The sequence below is a fragment of the Chelonoidis abingdonii genome, chromosome 4 (genome assembly GCF_003597395.2).
Source record: "Chelonoidis abingdonii isolate Lonesome George chromosome 4, CheloAbing_2.0, whole genome shotgun sequence".
Lineage (NCBI taxonomy): Eukaryota > Metazoa > Chordata > Testudines > Testudinidae > Chelonoidis > Chelonoidis abingdonii.
Window position 1 is genome coordinate 131,622,891 of NC_133772.1, and position 21,911 is coordinate 131,644,801.

Sequence of the window (21,911 nt, forward strand, 5' to 3'; positions counted from 1 at the left end):
ATCTTACACACAAGTCTCTTTCGGTACACAACCTTGATTCATCCCAAGAGTACCGTCCAGTCTATGTGCTTAATGAGTCAGAATTCCTGTGGAAAAAGTAACGTGATCATGTAACTACTATACCATAATGTGAATACACCAGCCAATTTCTGGCATATGTTAACTTTTGAACACTTGACTTTGTCACCTTAACCTTCTTTTAATGTCATTTATGTAATTTCCTAAGTGTTTTTTTTAAATACTTGGAAATTGTTTTTTCAGTTTTTGTCATGTGGAAGTGTATTGTTTGCTACCATGGGTTATCAGTAAGGTTGAGATCATTAAATCCACAACACAGTCCGCCGCCTCTTGAGCTAATAGTCACTGGTAGCAATAGAAGGCTCATTTCATCTATGGAACTACCGCTTGAGGAGGATGGAGACACGTACTTTGCCAGCAGATTTCACAGAGCTAATTGCTATGCAGCAAAGAGATGTTGAGACTCGAGGCTAATGGGTTCAATTGTTTAGTTATAAGTTTTGTGGGGAGGATGCTGTTGTGGGTATAGTTTTTTTTTCCCCCACTTCTTGTTCCTCTCCACTTTTTTCATTTAGTTTTAGGTTGTATCTTCTTTCTCCTCCATGCTGCCTGGTTGTCAGCAGGCGAGCATCGAGATACAATAGAGACGGTTTCCCTGCTCTAGTTCTGTGCCCAGCCACCACAGTGGTTGCTGGAGCAGCAGCTGAAGGGAAGATCCTGCTCAGCCCCTGTAGCTTGATGTTGGAGAATTTTATTATTTATTGGTATTGCCATAGTGGTTAGAGATCCAGTCTTGGGCCCAAGACCCCATTGGGCTAGGTGCTATTCAGAGATTGAACAAAGATTGTCTGTGCCCCAGAGAGTATACGGTCTAAATATAAGACAAGGACAACAGGTATGCAAATGAGTACAAGGAACCAATGAAAGAACATTGGTCAGCATGATCATATTCTCTATTTCCAGGAAGATTAAAAGGACTGGTAGGATGACAGAGATACCCCACAAGTGCAACCTGCTTGAGAGGGAAAGTGATCTTTATCTAGGCTACTTAAAACTCTGGTGTACTCTTGTTTGCTTGGGTTTAATGCTAATTCACTTCAAATGCCTGAGAAACATTAGGAGAGGTTTGTGTGTGGGCGGAGAAGTCTGAATATTTAACTCAACACTTCAAACACAAGGTGAGAGTTTACATGACGCTCAATCCATATCTGACCTTTGATAGAAGAGCCAGAGGAAACCTGACTTTTAATATTCCTAATATTTTTAATGTTAAAATGTGTGAGTGAGAGAGAGAGAAATAAAACCCTTATGGCTTCTTCATATATCTTAAACAAAAAAAGAACAAACCCATTTTTTTTCCTTTGCAGGTCACCATTAACTGTTGCAGTAGCATAAAAGTATACTGTTTGGATAGTTATTCTACAGGTTAATGCATTCACTGTAATCATGTCAGAACAATTTAATCTGTTGTTCATAATTATGAGAAATATATGTGTAGTTGCCTAATGACTATCCCCTGGCAACAAGTTGACTGTGTGTTGTGTGAAGAAGTACTTCCTTATGTTTGTTCTAAGCCTTCTGCCTATTAATTTAGTTGGGTGACCCCTTGTTTTTGTTGTTTACACATTTCCCTATTCACTTTCTCCACACCATTCATGAGTTTATAGACCTCTATTGTATCCCCTCTTAGCAGTCTCTTTTCCAAGATGAAGGAGCTGTCTTTTTAATCTCTGCTCATGGAAGTTGTTCCATAACCTTAATAATTTTTTGTTGCCCTTCTCTGTATTTTTTCCAGTTCTAATGTATCTTTTTTGAGATGGGGTAATCAAAACTGCATGCAGTATTCAAGGTGAGAGTATACCATGGATTTATATAATGGCATTATGATGTTTTCTGTTTTTATCCCTTTCCTAATGACATTGTTAGGCTTTGCACATTGAGCAGATTTTTTCAGAGAATTATCCATGATGATTCTAAGAGACCTTTCTTAAATAGTTACAGCTAATTTAGACCCCATTATTTTGTATCTGTAGTTGGAGTGATGTTTTATGTTTTGCAGTATGCTTTAGTTTGCATTTATCATCATTGAATTTCATCTGCCATTTTGTTACCTGGTCACCCAGTTTTGTGAGATGCCATTGTAACTCTTTGCAGTCAGCTTTGGACTTAATTATCTTAAGTAATTTTGTTTTGTTTTCAAACTTGGTCACCTCACTGTTTACTCCCCTTTCCAGATCGCTTATGACTGTGTTAAATGGCACTGGACTCACTACAGATCCTTGGGGGCCCGGCCCCGCTAGTTACCTCTCTCCACTGTCACAAGTGGCCATTTATTCCTGCCCTTTGTTTCCTATCTTTTAACCAGTTACTGATCTATGAGAGGTCCTTCCTGTTATCCTACGACTGCTTATTTTGCTTAAGAGCCTTTGGTGAGGGACCTTGTCAAAGATTTTCTGAAAGTCCAAGTACAGTATACTATATCCATTGGATCATCCTTGTCTGCATGTTTGTTGACACCTTCAAAGAATACTAATAGATTGGCATGGCATGATTTCCCTTTTCAAAATGCATGCTGATTCTTCCTCCACATAAGAGAATATGAATATGAACTATGATTTGGATAGTGTCCAAGTATCAAAACTTTATACCATACTCTAGTTGTCTTTTTTGGGGTAAGGGGATAGGGGAAGGACTAGTTTCTTCTGTATCTGTGTTCTTAAGTTGATATATCAGAATTTGTTCAATGAAACTTATTTAGAAATCTGGAAAGTTCAAACAGTAAAATGTGCTTTTCAGGAGGAACAAACTCTAGAATGTAACAACAAAGTAAAACTTACAAATTACAGTAGCCATTTTTTAATTTCTGTTAGCTATCTTGCTGAAAATAATTTGACCCAGTGTCAGACGTTGTTAACCTGTTTGTAATACTACTTTGAAAACTAATTCACAATCCACAAATTAAACCAGACTTTTTTGTGATTAAACACTATTGAAGTGTGTTGGATACTGGCCCACAATCTGTGAATTGGGTCTTGCCTTGCCAGTATCTCACATGTCACTTTTCAGTATGCTTGCTGCCACACAGAGTACACTCAAGTGCACCAGTTGTAGGTCATGAACTTTGCAATTGTTGATAGTTTTACTTTTCAAACTTTCAGGTTCCTGGGCTGAGTAAATTGGTGGCATTTTTCTCTCAAGAATATTATTCCAATTACAAAATTGTGGCCTTATTATCTAAAGGAATCTAAAGGAGGACCAATAAAATAAGACTTCTTCAACATTCTATAAGAACCCAGAGGAAATGTTTTACTCCTCCCGCCCAACAAAAGGGTGAGAGAATACTAATGTTTTTATGACTTCTTCCTTTTTGCTTTCTGGCTGCAAGTATTCAGTGGTCTGTTTAACTAGTGAAAGCTATTAATTACTAAAAAGGTGGTATATCTTGTAAATGCCCAAACTTTTTTCTTCACTTGTGAGTTTCTTAAAAGTGCTTTTTATTTTATTTTTTTAATACTGCAGTGGAAACTGGATTAGTTTCTTATGTGATAACTCTATGGGAGGATATTCTCTATTTTTAAAAAGCCTCCTTAGCAGTACGGACTGTACTAATAAACCACCAGTAACACTTTTTCAGTGGATTTTTTTCACGAGCATACATCTAACAATTTCTGAGAATTTTGTGAAGATCTGGAATTTTGAAATTTTTCATTTAAATGTAGAAAATGTCCTGAATCCTGTTGTAACAACAAATTCCAAATCACTAAAAGACAAGTGTTGATATCTCATTTTTACCTTAATTGCCTTAATAGTGATAAGTAATCCAAGAAATTCACAGGGCAGGAACTTCTGTTGGCAGAAATTCTAAGTGAGAGCAGTCTGTAACAATTGCACGGAAAGCTGGCTGTGTATAGGTGCTTGCATAGAGATTTTGAAGTAAGCAATTTCCCAGTGTTTCAAATATCAAGTACCAACAAAGGCTGTTGGCAAGGTTGGCTCCACAGGATTAAAAAACAGCTTTACCAAAATGTATACAGTTACTGTATTGGTGGGTGGATTTCTAAGAGGAGGTGGCACAAAAAACCCAAGTGGGACAATTTTGAAAAATAAAACAAAGGACGATAAAGGATAACTAAAACTTTCATTGCTGTGATTGTGTTTACTGATACTTCTGTTGGCCACTGGTGAAAGAAGTACTTTTTATGCAAAGCGTGTACATTACCTGCTTCCTCACATCTAACTGTCCATCTACAACTACTTATTTCCTTATTTAATTTTTTCTTCTGTGAATATTTCACTTATTGTTTTAAGATAACTTGCCATTTTTTGCAGTTAAAACTTGAGGACGCTAAATATAATTTTGGATTTATTATAGCTTTAGGGTAGGAGTTTGTTTCTAAAAATACATGTTAAATGGCACATGATTAGAAAGAACTATAGCACATCAGATGCACAGTGAAAAACAATTTTATTCATTTAATTATTAAATCAAAATAAAAGGGGAAATATATAAAAAATCTAATCCTTTAACAGAAGGGTTTTGAAGGAGGCAGTTTCGTTAATTTGTTTCTCTTGTTCTTGTGGCTAATGAAATTGAAATGCATTTGGTATGCTAGGACTGTTCCTGAGCGTTTTCTATAAAAATGTCTGTATCAGTACTAGGACTGAGAGGAAAATTAATTTCTTCTTTACTAAGTATTTTTCAATCTATCAAGACTCCTTTGTGTTTACTGGTATGTTTGGGGATTTATACCATATGCTAGTTGCCTTTTTGTGGGGAAAGGTGGAGGGGAAGGAAAGTTACACTTTTGTGAATTGATTAATATATGGATTGTCAGCTTGTATAAAACAAATGCTAACCTCTTGTTAAGTCGTCTCCTTTTTTGTCAAAATGTGTAATCCATGCTGCTGAATCTCTCCAAAAAACACTTGTAGCTGCCTTAATTTCTTAATAAGTCTCTGAGGTATGAAAGATGATAGATGTTTATAAACATTTTTCTCTATTACACCTCTGCCCTGATATAACGCTGTCCTCAGGAGGCAAAAAAATCTTACCGCGTTATAGATGAAACCGCATTTTATCAAACTTTCTTTGATCCGCCGGAGTGTGCAGCCCTGCCCCCCCCTGCTTTACCACATTATATCCAAATTTGTGTTATCTTGGGTCATGTTATATCAGGGTAGAGATGTACTTGTAAAAGTGCCCATGACAAAGGAGGCAATTAGTATAGGTGGTAGGTAGTTGCCTCTTTTGGTTAACCAGTGTCTGAAATTAAGTTTGTATTCCATTAAACAAAGTTAATTTAGTAAAAGTCTCTGTACTATACTGTATTACTAGCTTGAGCTGGTAATTTTGTTTAAACTGTTAACTATCTGAAAGTCTTTTGACTGTCCATCTTTTGGCTCCTTTCCCTGCAGATCGACAACAGTATGGATTCTAAACTCTGGAAATGCTAAGTGGTTTTAAATGGGTCATGACTGAGCTTGGACCCTCAAAGCTGTCAGGTCTGAGTCTCTAAACAGGGTATAGAATGATACTCTTTATTATAGCAAAAAGCCAAAAAAACAGTTATAAAACTAAAAGTGTAACTAAACTACATGAGGAGTCAGGGTGGATTGATTTAAATCATAAGTGTTAATTATGATTGAAAACAGCAAGCAAGAAATTTTGATTTAAATCAGTTATTTCAATCTTGTTTTGCATTAATACTTGTTAGTTATTTTCCTAAAGAGAAGTCCATTCTCCTTGATTGGTATATAACCATTAAAATGTGTTGATTTGCAGCTAAATGTTGCCCCTTTACGCTAAATTTGATATTTTTAGTTAACCGAAGGGTACATTATAATTATACACATTTATTTAAGCTGTGTCATTGCTTAAAATACATTTATTCAGTTTCTTATTTTTATATTGTGTTAGAAAATGATGAATGAGGGATTTCTTAGTTACGTTTTGGCTCCTGATTTGTGTCAAGCTGCATTTGGATGGGCATTGGCATTCAGTGCAGAAAAACAGCATTCTAAAACAGCATTGTTTTAGTTAAATAAAACTATCTTTAATGTTCTGGATACAGCAGAAAAAATGTAAGCTTATCGAAACATATTTTATATTTAAAATTGATTTACTAAACAAAGGAAGGAGTTGATTGGACTGATTGTTTCTGATCACCTTGCCCTTCAAGATTTTAGCCCTAGTAGGTCTCCTGCTCTCATACCTTGTTTTTATTCAGAGATTGGAAGAGGGAAAACAAGCTTTCCTATTTTTCAGCTCTCAACTGAATTCTCAGTTTTCAGTGAGACTCAGTAGTCCAGATGAAGAAAATATTCTTTTTGCACCTGCTAGCTCACCTGAAATCAAAAGCAATTAAGGCAAAAACATTTCTGTACAACAGAAGCTGAAAGTACAAATATTGTGCATTACCTAGGAAGGAGTACTGTAGAAAGGGATCTGGGGGTCATAATGGATCACAAACTAAATATGAGTCAACAGTGTAACGCTGTTGCAAAAAAAGCAAATATCATTCTGGGATGTATTAGCAGGAGTGTTGTAAGCAAGACACGGAAGTAATTCTTCCTCCCTACTCCATGCTGATTAGGCCTCAGCTGAAGTATTCTGTCCAGTTCTGGATTCTACATTTCAGGAAAGACGTGGACAAATTGGAGAAAGTCCAAAGAAGAGCAACAAAAATGATTAAAGGTCTAGAAAACATGACCTATGAGGGGAGATTGAAAAAAATTGAGTCTGCTTAGTCTGGAAAGACTGAGAGGGCACATGATACATTTTCAAGTACATAAAAGGTTGTTACAAGGAGGAGGGAGAAAAATTATCGTTCTTAACCTCTGAGGATAGGACAAGAAGCAGTGGGCTTAAAAAGGGAGGCTTAGATTGAACATAAGGAAAAACTTCCTAACTGTCTCGAGGTCCCTTCCAGTTGTATGATTCTATAATTATACAGTCATTAGTTGCGCCTGTTTTGCCCAAGACCAAGACATATAATAAAATTGTAGCTTTGCTGAAGGCATGTTTCTCGCCTATGCCATCTGTTTGGAGATTTCAGTTGCATAAATGAAATCAACACACTGTTGAGATGGCTGCGAGCTGTGTCATAATGCTGAACAATGTAACTTTGGTAATTTCCTCATTGACGTGCTGCAAGATCGCCTTGTTTGTGGAGTTTAGGATAAAGCACTTCACGGCTGAGCCGAATTTGACGTTTGCCATTGCTCAGGAATAGGCCCTGGCCACCAAAACAGCATCATTGCACACTTAGGAAATTTTTGTTGCGACAACCAACATAAACACTGTCACAATCAGACGATTGTCCTTGGCAAACTCAGCAGTACAAAAGGAAATCAACCACAATGTCATCAGACAAGATTAATTGTTGGAACATCTGTTTAGATTGCAGAGGACAGCATAAGTGCTCTGCGTGCGTGTAGGTTCGAAAGTGCGGAGTGCTGATTCTACAAAAAGAGAGGTCGCCTTGAGTGAGTCTGCCGATCAAGGTCAACAGTGTGAAGCAAAAGGACTGTGACAAGAATTCTCATCCTCAAATGTCAACCAACCTCAACACTTCCTTCAACAATGATATCAAGAAGCTTTACCATATTCTGAGCAACAAAGAATCTCAGGGTTCTGAAATGTTTGCAACAGTGTTCATTAATGGTTATGAGTACAAAATGGAAGTCCACTCAGGCTCTGGAGCATCAGCTGTCAATGAAGACACCTTGTCTTTTTTCCCTCTCCTACTCCCAAGTTAGCAAGTCTGTCGTGCAGCTTTGGGGACTACTATGGACAAAAAGTTAACCTCATCGGAAGCTGTAAAGTAAATGTTTGGTACAACTTTTCTATGCAAGATTGCCTCTCATTGCCCCAAAATGTCAGTGTGAAAGCCTCTTATGCAGGAACTGGTTCACACTATTGAGAATCAGCATCCATGCCATCAATGAAGAACAACTAAAACAGATAGTCAACAAATTCCCTCAGTTGTTTATGGAAGAATTGGGAGTTTACAAGGACCACAAATGTTGCGCCACTTGGATTCAGCAGTTGTGTTGACCAACATGAAGGTCCAGAATGTACCTTTTCCCCGTGTCTGAAGATTGATGCTGAGCTAGCGCTACAGGGAATCCTTGAGCTAGTTACACTTACAAAATGGGTTACGTGGCTGTATATGTAGTTGAGCGGAATGGTGACATGCAAATCTGTGGAGATTATAAGTGCACTTTCTAACATAAAGCACCTTTATCCAGTGCTTTATGTTAACCAACTGCTCAGTGTTCTGGCTGGAGGAAAAATCTTTGGAAAACTCAAGCATATCACCAGCTGATTGTTGACAAAGATGCTGAAGATGTGCAGACGACTGTTACTCATCGAGGAGCATTTTGAGTCAAGTGACTTCAGTTTTTGGCATTTCTATTGCACTGAGAATTTTCCAACACTTATGGAAACTCTGCTTTCCAGAATTCCAGATTCTGTACCATATGGAAGTCCTGCTACGAGAGAAACAGAGGATGAACTTGCTGAGCAATTTTGAGAAGTCTTGCACTGATTTGAGAAATCAGGCACTCGAATCAAGAAGGAAAAATGTGAAATTGGAGTTACAAGCGTCACCTTATTGGATTATCCCATCAATGCATCTTGTATCCACCTGACAGAAAACAAAGTATGGGCAATCCATGATGCCCCGAGCCAAATTCAAAACAGGAACTTCAAGCATTTTGGGGGTTGCTCAACTTCTACCAGTTTTCTTCCAAAAAAGGCAACAGTCGCTGAACATCATCGTTACATTCTTGACAAGGAAGTTCCATAGAATTGGACTTGCCCGCATGCAAAAGCCTTCAAGAACGTCAAGAAGTTATTGATGTCCGACTCTGTTCTCGTCCACTGTGACTAACTGAGGCTGTTAATTGTTATCTGTGATGCATCACCTTATAACATCAGAGCTGTTCTCGGCCATCCCTTGCCAGATGGAACTGAGGCACCTATTGCCTACTATTTCAGAACCTTATGGTCTGCCAAGAGAGAAAATGCACAAACTTGTCAAGAAGTGCTTGCTATCATTACTGCAGTCAAGGAATTCCACAATTACATCTATAGTTGTGTGGTTGAGATTCGTACTGAACACAAGCCACTTCTGGGAATTTTCTCCAGTAACAGGTCAACATCTCCAGTCACGTCGTTGTGAAAGCAATGACGGAGGGTCGTATTAAGTGCTTCCGACTACATGCTTGTCTACAAGCCAGAAAAGTCAATTGCTAACACTCATGCACTGAGACAAATACTGCTACAGATGCTGGATTGTGCCATTCCACCTCCGGCTGAAGTTTTGGAATCCCTCCCCGACCCATTGCTTGTGGCTAACTTAATTGGGAGTAGAGAGGATCAGTGGCCAACTGGGAAACTGCCCGTAGAGTTCAAACCATTTTTAAACTGTCAGCATGGGCTTTATGCCGTAAAGGTTGGCTCTTAAGGGGACGTTGTGTTTTTATTCCAGAAAGAGGTCCCTGGGTCACCTTAGATATCTTACATGCAGTACATCAAGGAATTGTGCACATGGAAACATTAGCCAGAAGTTATGTCTGGTGGCCAAGTATCGATGCTGACCTAGAAATAATTGTAAATGAGACTTGGTCTACACTACAGAGTTAGGTTGATGTAAGGCAGCTTACATTGACCTAAATATGTAAGTTTGTACACTACAACATTGCTCCCGCCGATGTAAGTTGTCCACTACACTCACCTAATAACTTTAACTCTGCGAGAGGAGAAGTGCTTACGTCAATGTAGTTAGGGTGGTGCAGAGTCTGTGTTGACATTGCGTTACTTACATCACCTGTTGGCTGTCAGCCCTTTGTGGAGCCCCCCTGCTCTGTTTGCTGCCAAATGCCCTTCAGAGTTAAGTTGGTGGAAGCACTTTTGAGGAGGACACAAACCATGGATAGAAAGGGCGTTCTTTGGACATGAACCATTGTGGTAATTACCGTGGTAGCTGTATGTCCACCTAACTTAGGTCAACTTATTTTGTAGTGTAGACAAGGCCTGAGTGTAACACATACCAGCCTACTTGAAATAACCCACCAAAAGCCTCAGTTTTTCCCTGAAAAGTGACTAAGAAACCATGGTCAAGAATCTATATTGACTTTGTGGGGTCCTTTTAGGGAAAGAACTTTCTGATCATAGTTGACTCTTCCTTGAAATGGCTCAACGTGATCTTAATCTCATCACAAATGTATAGTACAATGGTCACTGCTCTTTGTCAACTATTCCTAACTTGTGTTACCAGATACTATTGTATCCGATAAGAGAAATGCTTTTACCTCTGATGAGGTCAAGGACTTTTCCAAAAGCAATCTCATTAAAGCTGTCACCGTTGCACCAAGAAAATGGTCAGGCCAAATGGATGCTGCAGAAGACCAAAGATGCTGTAACAAAGATCATCAAAGGTGACTAGCTGACAAGTCTTGCCAGGTTTCCCATTGCTTCAAATCTCACTCCATTCCTGACTACAGGAGCTAGCCAACCTAATCATGGGATGATGTCTTAAAATATCCCTTGACCATCTTAGTATCAACTTGTCTAAGGAATTGCAACACACCAGGATCAGGTTCTGGATTCCTCCTCATGATTATCTACCCTGCTTTTCTTCACACCGCAAGAAAGTGTATTCAGTAGAAGTTATGGTGCTAGACCAAGGTGGGTTCCTTCAACAATTGTCCTCCGGTCCCATCTCATGTAAAGTCCAGACTGCTAATGGACAAGTTTGCTGTCATTACATTGACTGCTGAGAAGACGGTCATCTCCCAGCAACATTGCTCCAGAGTCGTCTTCGGGTGTACCTTCTCTAGAGCCAACTATCAGTTCTCTCCTTATTGGTACCGCCTCCAGTCTGACACTCCAGGTGCATCGAAGTTGCTACTTGAAGGGAAAAGTGCTTCTGTCTTGCTGGGGATTCCTATTGGATCACAATCATGAAAGACACCTGCCTAGTGGAGTGTCATAAAGAGACTGCAGTGCAGGTAAGAACACCACAATGGTTGGATGATCATGTGGCTGAAGAGGAGAGGCGTGTGATGTATGCTTGAGGGGGCACTGTAGTTTTATGTAGGGGAAAGCACTCACCAGCGGAACTTTTATTACCCCTGAGTTGTTTCCCAGAGAGGAAGGGATTCACTCAGGGTTCAGTTCAGCTTTCTCGTTGGTAGCAGACAGTACGTCTGTAGTTTTCCTGTTCATAACAAACAAAATAAGAGTTCATTGTTGTTGCTGACTGTGAATGATTACATGAATTGCTCACCACACACCTAAAACGCTAAAGTAATGAATTGATGGGCAGGCAATGCTTTGTAGTGTGTGAAGAGGTGAACAAAAAGTAGTTTAAAATTTAGGACAACAGTATTCCAGTGAAAATGCAACTGAATCTGGTTTCTTACATCTATAACTTCATGCTGAGATGAAATCATACTTTGCTGGCTACCATATGTACCTCATTTTAACTCCTGCTGTAGTCCGTATTAGTCTGACTACTTATCAAAGTCAGGAATCAGTGTTTTTTCAACAATTTTGCACTTGACAGTACAAGAAATAGCAAAATGAGAACAGGCTTTGTATTGTTACAGAGACTTGGCAATTGTATTTGCAGACACGTATACTTCAGTGTAAAAAAAATATTGTAAATCTGAGAGTCTTTCCAGTACAGATAACTAAAAAAGCATTGAAAAGTTTGCAGTAATGTCTCTAGCTAGATCAGTTCTTGTTATACTCATAAAATTACCTTACTCTTAGAGAAATTATATTCTTATTAAGGATTCTCTTCTAGAATCAAACATATTATGATGATCAGTGTAGATGGCACTACCTGTTGGTGGAGTGCTGTCTATATTTATCTTAATGCCAAATTGTCTTGTTTTGTGTTGTCTTGGTTGGGTGGTGGGAAGATGGAGAGAGAGAGAGTGGGAAACTGGGAGAAAATTAAGTTCTGCCTGTGTGTGCTGAGTTCAAATAAATCCTTTGATTTCTGTATACAGGTAGTGCAACTGGTGGCAGTGGCTTCAAGACGGCAAAAGCACCGACTTGGGCTGCAGGGCTAAAAATAGCAATGTTGACATTCAGGCTCTGGCTGGACTCTGAGACTCACCTGCCTGCAATTTTTAGTCCTGCAGCCTGATCCCTGTGAGCCCAAATCAACTGCCCCAGACTAGACACGGCAGTACTACAGGTCTTTTATTGCAGTGTAGACATACCCTAAAAAGACAAGACAGGCAAAGGATGGGGGAAAAAAGCAATATGACATACAGCCAATGGGAGTGGCGGAAAGCCGCAGCCAACACATCCCTTGCCCGCACCGCTTTCTGCCTGGGATGGCAAACCACGGCCAGTGGGAGCTGCGATCGGCTGAACCTGCCAATGTGGCAGGTAAACAAACTGGCCTGGCCTGCCAAGGTGCTTACCCTGGGAAGCTATGTGCCAGAGGTTGCCGACCCCTGGTCAAGCCTGACTGACTTGAAAGAACGAGCAAGGAAGTAATTGGCTGTGCAGTCAGAGGTAAGATAGAGTAAGTTGATTAGAATTTTATTCTGTTTTTAGCAAAATCAAACTTGCCTGTAACCTAACTCTGTTTTTAGATCGTTCTGTTTAACAAGCTCAACTACATTTAAATGTGTTTTTTTTTAAAACAGGTGTCAAACAAAAAAACAAACAGCGCTCCTCCCCCAGCACAGTTATCTAAAATCAAAGTACCTGCTCCACAGACTGTACTGAAGAAGGAAAAACGGCAGAGTTCTTCAAGGTTTAATGTTAGCAATAACAGGGAACTCCAAAAACTGCCAGCTTTAAAAGGTATCTGTTTTTTTCCTTCTATGATCTTTGTTAAAGTTTTGGAGTTCTTAGGAGTAAGTTAATAATAGACACACACTTTAATTTCCAAAAGTTGGGTTTACTTTATATAAATATATGTTGTCTTCTATCACAATTGAAATGAAGATTTCCCGATGTGCGCCCTCCCCCTGCCCAAAAAATCAAGGTTGATTTATGTGTAATTATCACTTGAGCACAGCTTGACCAGAAGCTACGTTAGGGTGAAATTCACTTATTTCCACATAAAACCGTTGTAATTGGGTTTTGTGTGGAAGACTAAGCAGTGTTGAGAGGCTTAGATTTCACACACCAAAACCCACAGGTAGGCCATGCAGCTGGCATTCCTCCATCACCCCCACTCCTCCTTTTGCAGCAGCTTTTGGGCCACAGAATTCTCAGATTCAGCAGCCCTCCTCATCCTAAGTATACTCAACCCCCTCCACACAACCCTATTCAGGACCAGCTCTAAACTAACCTCTGGAATTTAGTGGATGTGGAGCCCCTTTTATGTGTCTAATCTGCCTGCGTCCTTCTGGAGGGCTAAAGTGGTCTAGGGGCCTTATGTTAGCCCTCTGAGTGTAAGTGAATTTCTCCCTTTTTGATTAGAATGAAGTCTGAAGTTTTGAAACCACATTGACCAGCTTTGGTGAAGGGAGACAATTTCTAACTTTTCTTTGATATCTTATTACTACTTGTTTCTGCTAGTAGTCCATTTTGTACAAACTTCTGTTATAGCACAAAACCTAAACAGTGACATCAGCAATTTTAAGGCAGAACAACTTCCGAACATGTGGCATATATGATGTGAGATGAGCTGATCTGTTGATACAAAAGTGACCGAGGTTTCTTTAAGGTTTTGTACTAGAGAGCAAGTTCAAAGGCGGGGTATGTATTGCTTTTTGGTATGTGTTAAAGATGGAAGTGAAAGTGTTAGAGTGGTGTGTTTTAACAACTGTGCTGTAGGCAGTGTGAAAGTGTCTAAGAGATTTTTTCCTAAATTCTTCATTTCCCCGCTTAAATTTATTAATGGTCTTTGAAAATGAGAAAATTCTGTTAGTTTTTAAGCCAGTGTTAACTCTTTTGCTCGTTATGTGACACTTTTGCAAGAATAGGGAGGGTTAGGCTCTACTATCCTGTTTCCAAGCAGATGACATTAGTGATAAACAAAGGAAGAAAAATATTTTGCAGCAACTGATGTGCGCTGCGTTAACAGAGCAGTCTCAAAATGGAACATTTTTTGGTTTCTTTCAAGGGGTGCTAACTGCTTCCTTAATAGATGCTTTCCATTTATTTTATAAAACCTTTAAATAAAAAATGCTTTGGTGCCACAGACTATAATAACATTAACATACACATCTCTGTGTGTGTTCAGCTATCCTGACCATTCCACCATAGTTACACGATGACAACTTATTTTTTGCATTACTTTCCATTCTTTGTGAAGTGGTGAATGTAATACTTAGGTCACACCTCTGGAGACCAACAACCTTTCTTTACCCAAAGAAGGGCAGTGTTAGTGCAGGCTTCTCCATACTACCCTGCTAGTGTAATGAATCCTGTTCTGGCATGACCACTTCTATGGACAAGAATTATTTGTGTATTGTGATAGTAACCCATTGTGAAAGGCACTGTACAAACACATAACAAAAAGATGTTATCTGCTCGAAGTTTACAATCAAAGAATAAGATGAGAGAACACATAGGGAGTACAAGGTAGTTAAGGGTCCATGCCCATTCAGACCTTGGCTTCAGTGCTTAAACTGTAAACCGGGCTGTCAGTGTTGATATGAGAAACAGTCTATTAAAAACTGGCAACAATGTTTTGACCTTGGTAAGTGTCATGGAGGTAGAAAATTCTATCCTATTACCAGTCCCTCAAACAAATTCTTGGATTAATCACTGACGTGCATTGTTGAAAACCAGAATGGATTATGCTGTAAGGATTATATGAAGACTATAACACACTCTTGATCTGTTGAGAAATAAGATTCAATTGCAGAATGGTCTGTTAATAATGTTATGACTTCTGGAAAAGTTTTCTATTGTGAAACAGAATATGCAGAATTTTTTTTTACTAATGAAATCCATTCTTGATTTTCCAGTATAAGTATTTAAAGAGAAGGAATACTTTTTACTGTGGTAATGTCAGCATGGTAAATGTTATATTCTTTAAAATATATACCTGATCCTTTTGATTTTGAAAATCTGTCCATTTAAGCTAACTAGGTGAATTAAATATATGTAGCAATAAGTTTGCTATTAGAAGAAAACACTGAACCTCTTGGATGATGATTAAATATAAAATACTGTTTCAGCACTGAAGTTCACTCAGTTCTGTGCATTTTTGTTTGAAAGTGTATTCAGTCCTATTTTTATAAAAACGTAACTTCAGTAAGATATTATAACTTTAAAAAAACAAAAACAAACAACCCTCTTCCCTTAACATTTTCACAGTATCTTTCATCCCACTGCACTTGACAATTTGTGTGGTATATGTAATATGCACGTAGAATTGTAGACACGGAAGGGACCTTGAGAGGTCATCTAGTCCAGTTCCCTGCACTCATGGCAGGACTAAATATTATGTAGACCAAGGTTTCTCAAACTTGCTTGCACTGTTACCCTCTTTTGACAACAAATATTATTACATGACCCCGGGAAGAGAGACTGAAGCCTGAGTCCCACCATCTAGAGTGGGGGCGGAGGGACAAAGCCCAACCTCTTCCTCCATAGAGGGTGCCAAAGCTTGAGGGCTTCAGTCCTGGGCAATGGGACCACTGATCTAGACTACCCTGACAGGTATTTTTCTAACGTCTCTTAAAAATCTCCAGTGATTGAGATTCCACAACCTCCCTAGGCAATTTATTCCAGTTCTTAACCACCCTGAAAGTTAGGAAAGTTTTCCTAATGTCCAACCTAAACTTCCCTTGCTGCAGTTTAAGCCCATTGCTTCTTGTCCTATCCTCAGAGGTTAAGGAGAACAATTTTTCTCCCTTCTCCTTGTAACAGCCTTTTATATACTTGAAAATTTATCATGTCTCCTCTCAGTCTTCTCTGCTCCAAACAAACCCAATTTTTTTCAATCTTCCCTCATAGGTCATGTTTTCTAGACCTTTAATAATTTTTGTTGCTCTTCTCTGGACTTTCTCCAATTTGTCCACATTTTTCTTGAAATGTGGCACTCAGAGCTGGATACTATACTCTAACTGAGGCCTAATCAGCATGGAGTACAGTGGAAGAATTTCATCTCGTGTCTTGCTTACACTCCTGCTAAAACATCCCAGAATGATTGTTAAGGCTTCCCCTTGCCCTTCCTTGGTTCTTGTCACGGAGACAGAAAGCAGAAGGCCGGAGTCCAAAGTGTAGGCAGTGTGATGTTTGAGGTTACCAAGCAAGCATAATCTCACAGTTCTGTACACCAGTAGAGCTTTTCCTGTCCCCTCTTCTCTTTCTTAGCAGGCTTAATTATACCTTTAGTGCACGCCTCTAGCGGCCCCCCCATACAATTTATGGTCATGGTCCATTTTGGAGGGTCGTGAGTCTGGGGGGCTTTGGTAACATCTTTTTTTTTTTTTTTTTTTTTAAATCCATTGGAGAGGTAGGGAGTGAGGTTGTGTTTCAACCAGGGTCACCGTTTCTTTGGCCTTTAGTGTTTCTTCTACCTGCCCTCCACCCCCATGCTCCTTGCCCCTCCCAACTGGTTGCTTGATCTTGGCTTGGGAGAGGAGTCAGGCAGCCTTTGAGTGTACACTCATCTATATTAAACTCCCACCTAATCCAGCAACCTTTAACTCTTTTCTCATTGTGCTATAAACCCCATGTGGCTGTGGACAGATGCGACACACAGTGTCTTTGTTTTTTGTTCACACATGTTAGTAAGGATATATGAGTGTCAAAAGTCAGACTGGCAAACAAAACCCCAAGTTCTACCTCAGGCTAATAAACAGGCCTAAATACTATATTATCATCACTAACAATGATGTTTGCTTTTTTTGCAACAGTGTTCCACTGCTCATTCATATTTAGCTTGTGATCCGTTAGGATTCGTAGATCCCTTTCTGCAATACACCTTCCTAGGCAGCAATTTTCCATGTGTGAAACTGATTGTTCCTTCCTAAAAGTATATTTTGCATTTGTCTTTACTGAATTTCATTAGACCATTTCTCCAGTTTGTCCAGATCATTTTGAATTTTAATGCTATCCTTCAAAGCACTTGCAACCCCCTGCCAGCTTAGTATCTTCCACAAACTTTATAAATGTACTCTCTATGTCATTATCTAAATCAGTGATTCTCAACCAAGGGTCTGGGCCCCCTGGGGGACTGCAAGCAGGTTTTGGGGAGCTGCCAAGCAGGGCCAGCATTACAGTTCCTGGGTCCCAGGGTAGAAAGCCGAAGCCTCACCGCATGGGGCTGAAGCCAAGGGCCCTGAGCTCTGACACCCCGGGCTGAAGCCGAAGCCTGAGCAATGTAGCTTCGTGGGGGCCCCTGTGGCATGGATCCCTAGGCAGTTGCCCTATTTGCTACCCCCTAATGCTGGCCCTGACTTTTATACACAGAAAGCCAGCTTTTGTGGCACAGGTGGGCCGTGCAATTTTTATAGTATGTTGGGGGGCCTCAGAAAGAAAAAGGTTGAGAACCTCTGCTCTAAATCATTGTTGAAGATATTGGACAGAACCAGACCCAGAACTGATCGCTGGGGGACTCCACTCGTTATGCCCTTCCAGCATGACTGTGAACCACTGATATCTACTCTCCGGAAACAGTTTTCCAGCCAGTTATGCATCCACTTTATAGTAGCTCCATCTAGGTTGCACGTCCCTAGTTGTTCATGAGAAGGTCATGCGAGACAGTATCAAAAGTATAAAGTCAAGATATACCACATCTACCACTTCCCTCCCCAACCACAAGGTTCGTTACCCTGTCAATGAAAGCTGTTAGGTTGGTTTGACATGATTTGTTCTTGACAAATCCATGCTGATTGTTATTTATCCCCTTATTATCTTCTAGGTTTTTCTAACTGATTACTTAATTATTTGCTCCATTATCTTTCCAGGTACTGAAGTTAAGCTAATTGCTCTGTAATTCTCCAGATTGTCCTTATTTTCCTTTTTATAGATTGGCACTATATTTGCCCTTTTCTGGTCTTCTGGAATCTCTTCTGTCTTCCATGACTTTTTAAGGATAATTGCTAATGGCTCAGATATCTCCTCAGTTAGCTCCTTGAGTATTCATCAGGCCCTGGTGACTTGAAGATATCTAACTTGTCTAAGTAATTTTTAACTTGTTATTTCTCTATTTTAGCCTCTGATCCTACCTCATTTTTACTGGCATTCACTATGTTAGACGTCCAGTCGCTGCTAACCTTTTTGGTGAAAACCAAAGCTAAAAAGTTATTTAACACTTCTGCCATTTTTTGTTATTGTTTCTCCCCCATCATTGAATAATGGGTCTACACTGTCCTTGGTCTTCCTCTTGCTTCTACTGTATGCTTGAATTGCTTCACTCACTACTGAAATGTAGCTGCCTGTGGGGCAGAAGACAACAGATGTTTAATAATGCACAGGAACAGTACACTGTGGCTTAGGACAGGAAGAGAGGAATGTCGAATTGGAACTATAAGAGCAGTTAGGTAAACAAAATGTAGCAATTTCTGTTTGAGTAAACAGTTCCCTTACAAAATGTCAAGAAATCTTTAATGTCCAGGAGGTTTACACCTTTGTCTCAAATCTTAGCTTTACGGTATCAGATCCCTTCTTAAAATACATTTCTTTCAAGAAGCCTGAAAACTCTGGTCCTTTTATCAGAAAGTATATATTTATTAGACTGGGCTGGTAACATTGCCTATTATTGAGGTTGCCCAGCTATTACCATTAGGAGACCCTGCTTTCAGTGGCTTATAACTTTGCCAAACTCTAACCATCTGAGCTGAAAATTTCTATATTGGGTATCTGCCTGAGGCTGAAAAATTTCATCGAAAACAGTTTTATTTGTTACGAACAATGACGCTAGGAAAACATATGCCCATGTTAAAAATTTCCATCCACTTTAATCAGCATTAGCGCTCCCGTGTTTTGGAGTAGACACTTAAAAATTGTTACTTCCTTTTGTGTCAGGGATGTGAAAATCCACCCACATTTGGCCAAGTAATAAGCCTTTGAAAAATTGCAGTTTGCACATGTTCTGTAGACTTTTTATTAAGCAGCTAAAATCTCCAAAGACTCCATCCTCACTGAGCATGCTCAGTCCTCTTACATGTCATAATACTGATAAGACTGCGTATGCATATTCCTTATAGAGTGACTGAGCATGCTCCGTTCTCTCACAGGTCCTAGTATTGGCCAGACAGTGCATGCATCATCTCTACAGAGTGACTGAGCATGCTCCAGGTCAAAGCTATGGTGACTCAGAAGAATTTGGCCTGCAATAGCTGTTCTGAGATGGGGCTAGATACTGGAATGAAGCAGGGAGCCTATCTTCTTCTGTGATCTCAGTGATTTCTCCCCTAGTCCCTGTTGGCACCCAGGCAGAGATGAGGAGGAAGCTGTCTGATTCAAATGCAGAGTGGACAAAAGACAGCTCAGATAAGGGAAGAGAGGTCTAGATTGGGACATGGAGTTTGGTGAGATTAGGATTTACTGAGAAAGGAAACTGGGAGATGGGGAAAGGCAGCCTGGGACTGGTTGGGCAAGGAGGCAGGCCGGGGGGGATTTGGAGCTGGTTGACATGGGGGGACAACTCACTGAGATCAGACAAGGAGCTGGGGTGGGGAGTGATTGGGACTAGGAATTAGGTGTGGTGTGGAGCAGGTAAAGTGGAGACAGAGATCTGATGAGGAGAAGCAGGGGAGGGGAGCCCGTGAACTGGGATTGGCTGGGCAAAGAGACTAGAAGAAAGAAAGTGAAGGGGTAAGGTGAGACTAATTGAGTAAGGAGATCAGATGAAAAACCAGGGGGGGCAAGGGGATTGAGTGTGGGAAGGGGAGAGACTTGGAGTCAGTGGGGAATTTGTGACTCCAACAGTGTGTCCAGAGTTGGGGACTGGGATGAGAGAGCCTGGGGAGGCAAGCAGAATGGGACTGGGACAAGGAGTCTAGAGTGGGGAAGAAGCATGACTGGGACAGGATGGCGGGCACGCATAGATTCCAAGGCCAGAAGTAATTATTGTCTGACCACCTGTATAGCACAGGCCATAGAACTTCCCCAAAATAATTCCTAGTGCAGATCTTTTAGAAAATTTCAGTCTTGATTTAAAAATTGCTGGTGGTGGAGATTCCATAAATTACATTTGACAAATTGCTCCAGTGGTTAATTACCCTCACTGTAAAAAATTTATAGTGTATTTCCAGGCTGAATTTGTCTAGCATCAACCTCCAGCCATTGGATCTTGTTATACCTTTCCTTGCTAGATTGGAAAGCCTATTATCAAATTATCCTCATATAGGTACTTGTAGACTGTAATCAAGTCAACCCCGAATCTCATCTCTATTAAACTAAATAGATTGAGTTCCTTCAATCTGTCACTGTAGGGGCATGTTTTCTAATCCTTTAATCATTCTGATGGCTCTTTTCTGAACCCTCTTCTTATCAATGTTGTTCTTAAATTGAATTGTGGACATCCGAACTGGACACAGTATACCAGCCATGGTCAAACCAGTGCCAAATCCAAGAGTAAAATAACCCTTCTGATTCTACTCAAGATTCCCCTGCTTATGCATCTGAGGCTCCCGTTAGCCCTTTGGAAACAGTGTCACACTGGGAATTGATAGTTGATTATTCACCACACGCCTTGAATCTTTTTCAAAGTCACTGCTTCTCAGGATAGAGTCCCCCATAGTGTTAAGTGTGGTCTACCTCAGTGGTTCTCAAACTTTTTTTTCGCGGACCACTTGAAAATTGGTGAGGGTCTTGGCGGACCACTTAATGATCTTTCTGAATGATGTTTGTACCGTTAGCTAACTATTGTAAAGCATTTTGATTAAAAGTGCTATATTAAAAAAAGTAGTAGTAAATGTTTTTTTTACTACAAATAAAAGCACACAACTCATATTTTAATATCAGCAGTCTTAGGTTTCTAATCTGATGGATGTGCCCTCTCTCCCTCGCTGCAGGAGCTCCTGAGCTGGGGTCTCCCTCTCTCCCCCAGCACAGCAGCCCCTGAGCTGGGGCAGGGAAGAGGGGGGGTCTCTCCCTTTCTCCCCCACTGCAGCAGCCCCATGCTGGGGCTGGGAAAGAGGGCCGTCTCTCCCCAGCAGCCAGAGCCCTGGAGCTGGGGAAAGTCAGCTCTTTCTCTGGCTGCTGCAGCCCTGCATGTCCCAAATTCCCCCCACTTCCTCTTCTCGCTCCACTGCCCCCTCACACCTACCCCCTATTCCCTCCAAGGCCACCACTTCACCGTATATGTGCACCTTCTCTAAGGTCCAGGGGTGGCTCCACTAATTAGGTGGATGGCCCTTAATTCTCTTGTGTGCGACCACCCAGGCATGCACCTTAGAGGGAACTATCCGCAGACCACCTGAATGGAGCTTGCGGCTCAGTAGTGGTCCACAGATCACAGTTTGAGAACCTCTGCCTTAGAGGGAACTGTCTACAGACCACTGAGTGTGGCTCATAGACCACTGGTGGTCCATGGACCACAGTTTGAGAACCTCTGGTCTACCTTCTTTGTTTATAGATGTATACTTTTACATTTAGCCATATTAAAATGGATATTGTTTGCTTGTGCCCAGCTTACCAAGTGATCCAGATTGCTCTGTATTACTGACCTGTCCTCTTCATTATTTACCATCCTGCAATTTTTACATCCTCTGCATATTATCAGTGATGATTTTGTGTTTTCTTCTAGGTAACTGATAAAAATGCTAAATAGCATAGATCCAAGAAAAGATCCCTTCAGGACTCCACTAGAAATATTCCTGCTTGATGATGATTCCCTGTTCAAAATTATATTTTGAGACCTATCAGTTAGCCAGCTTTTAATCCATGTAATGTGTGCCATATTAATTTTATATTGTTTAATTTTTAAACAAAATATGATGCAGTA

At 40.2% G+C, this 21,911-nt stretch overlaps 1 protein-coding gene across 2 annotated transcripts in view; it reads left to right on the forward strand.

Moving 5' to 3' along the window:
- The window catches only part of PPP2R5C (protein phosphatase 2 regulatory subunit B'gamma), a 194,907-nt gene that overhangs the window by 12,387 nt on the left and 160,609 nt on the right, over positions 1–21,911 (forward strand). For both annotated transcript variants that reach the window (XM_075065685.1, XM_075065686.1), the window contains exon 3: positions 12,694–12,853. In XM_075065685.1, coding sequence (XP_074921786.1) covers positions 12,694–12,853 — 160 coding nt within the window. The remainder of the gene's footprint in view (positions 1–12,693; positions 12,854–21,911) is intronic.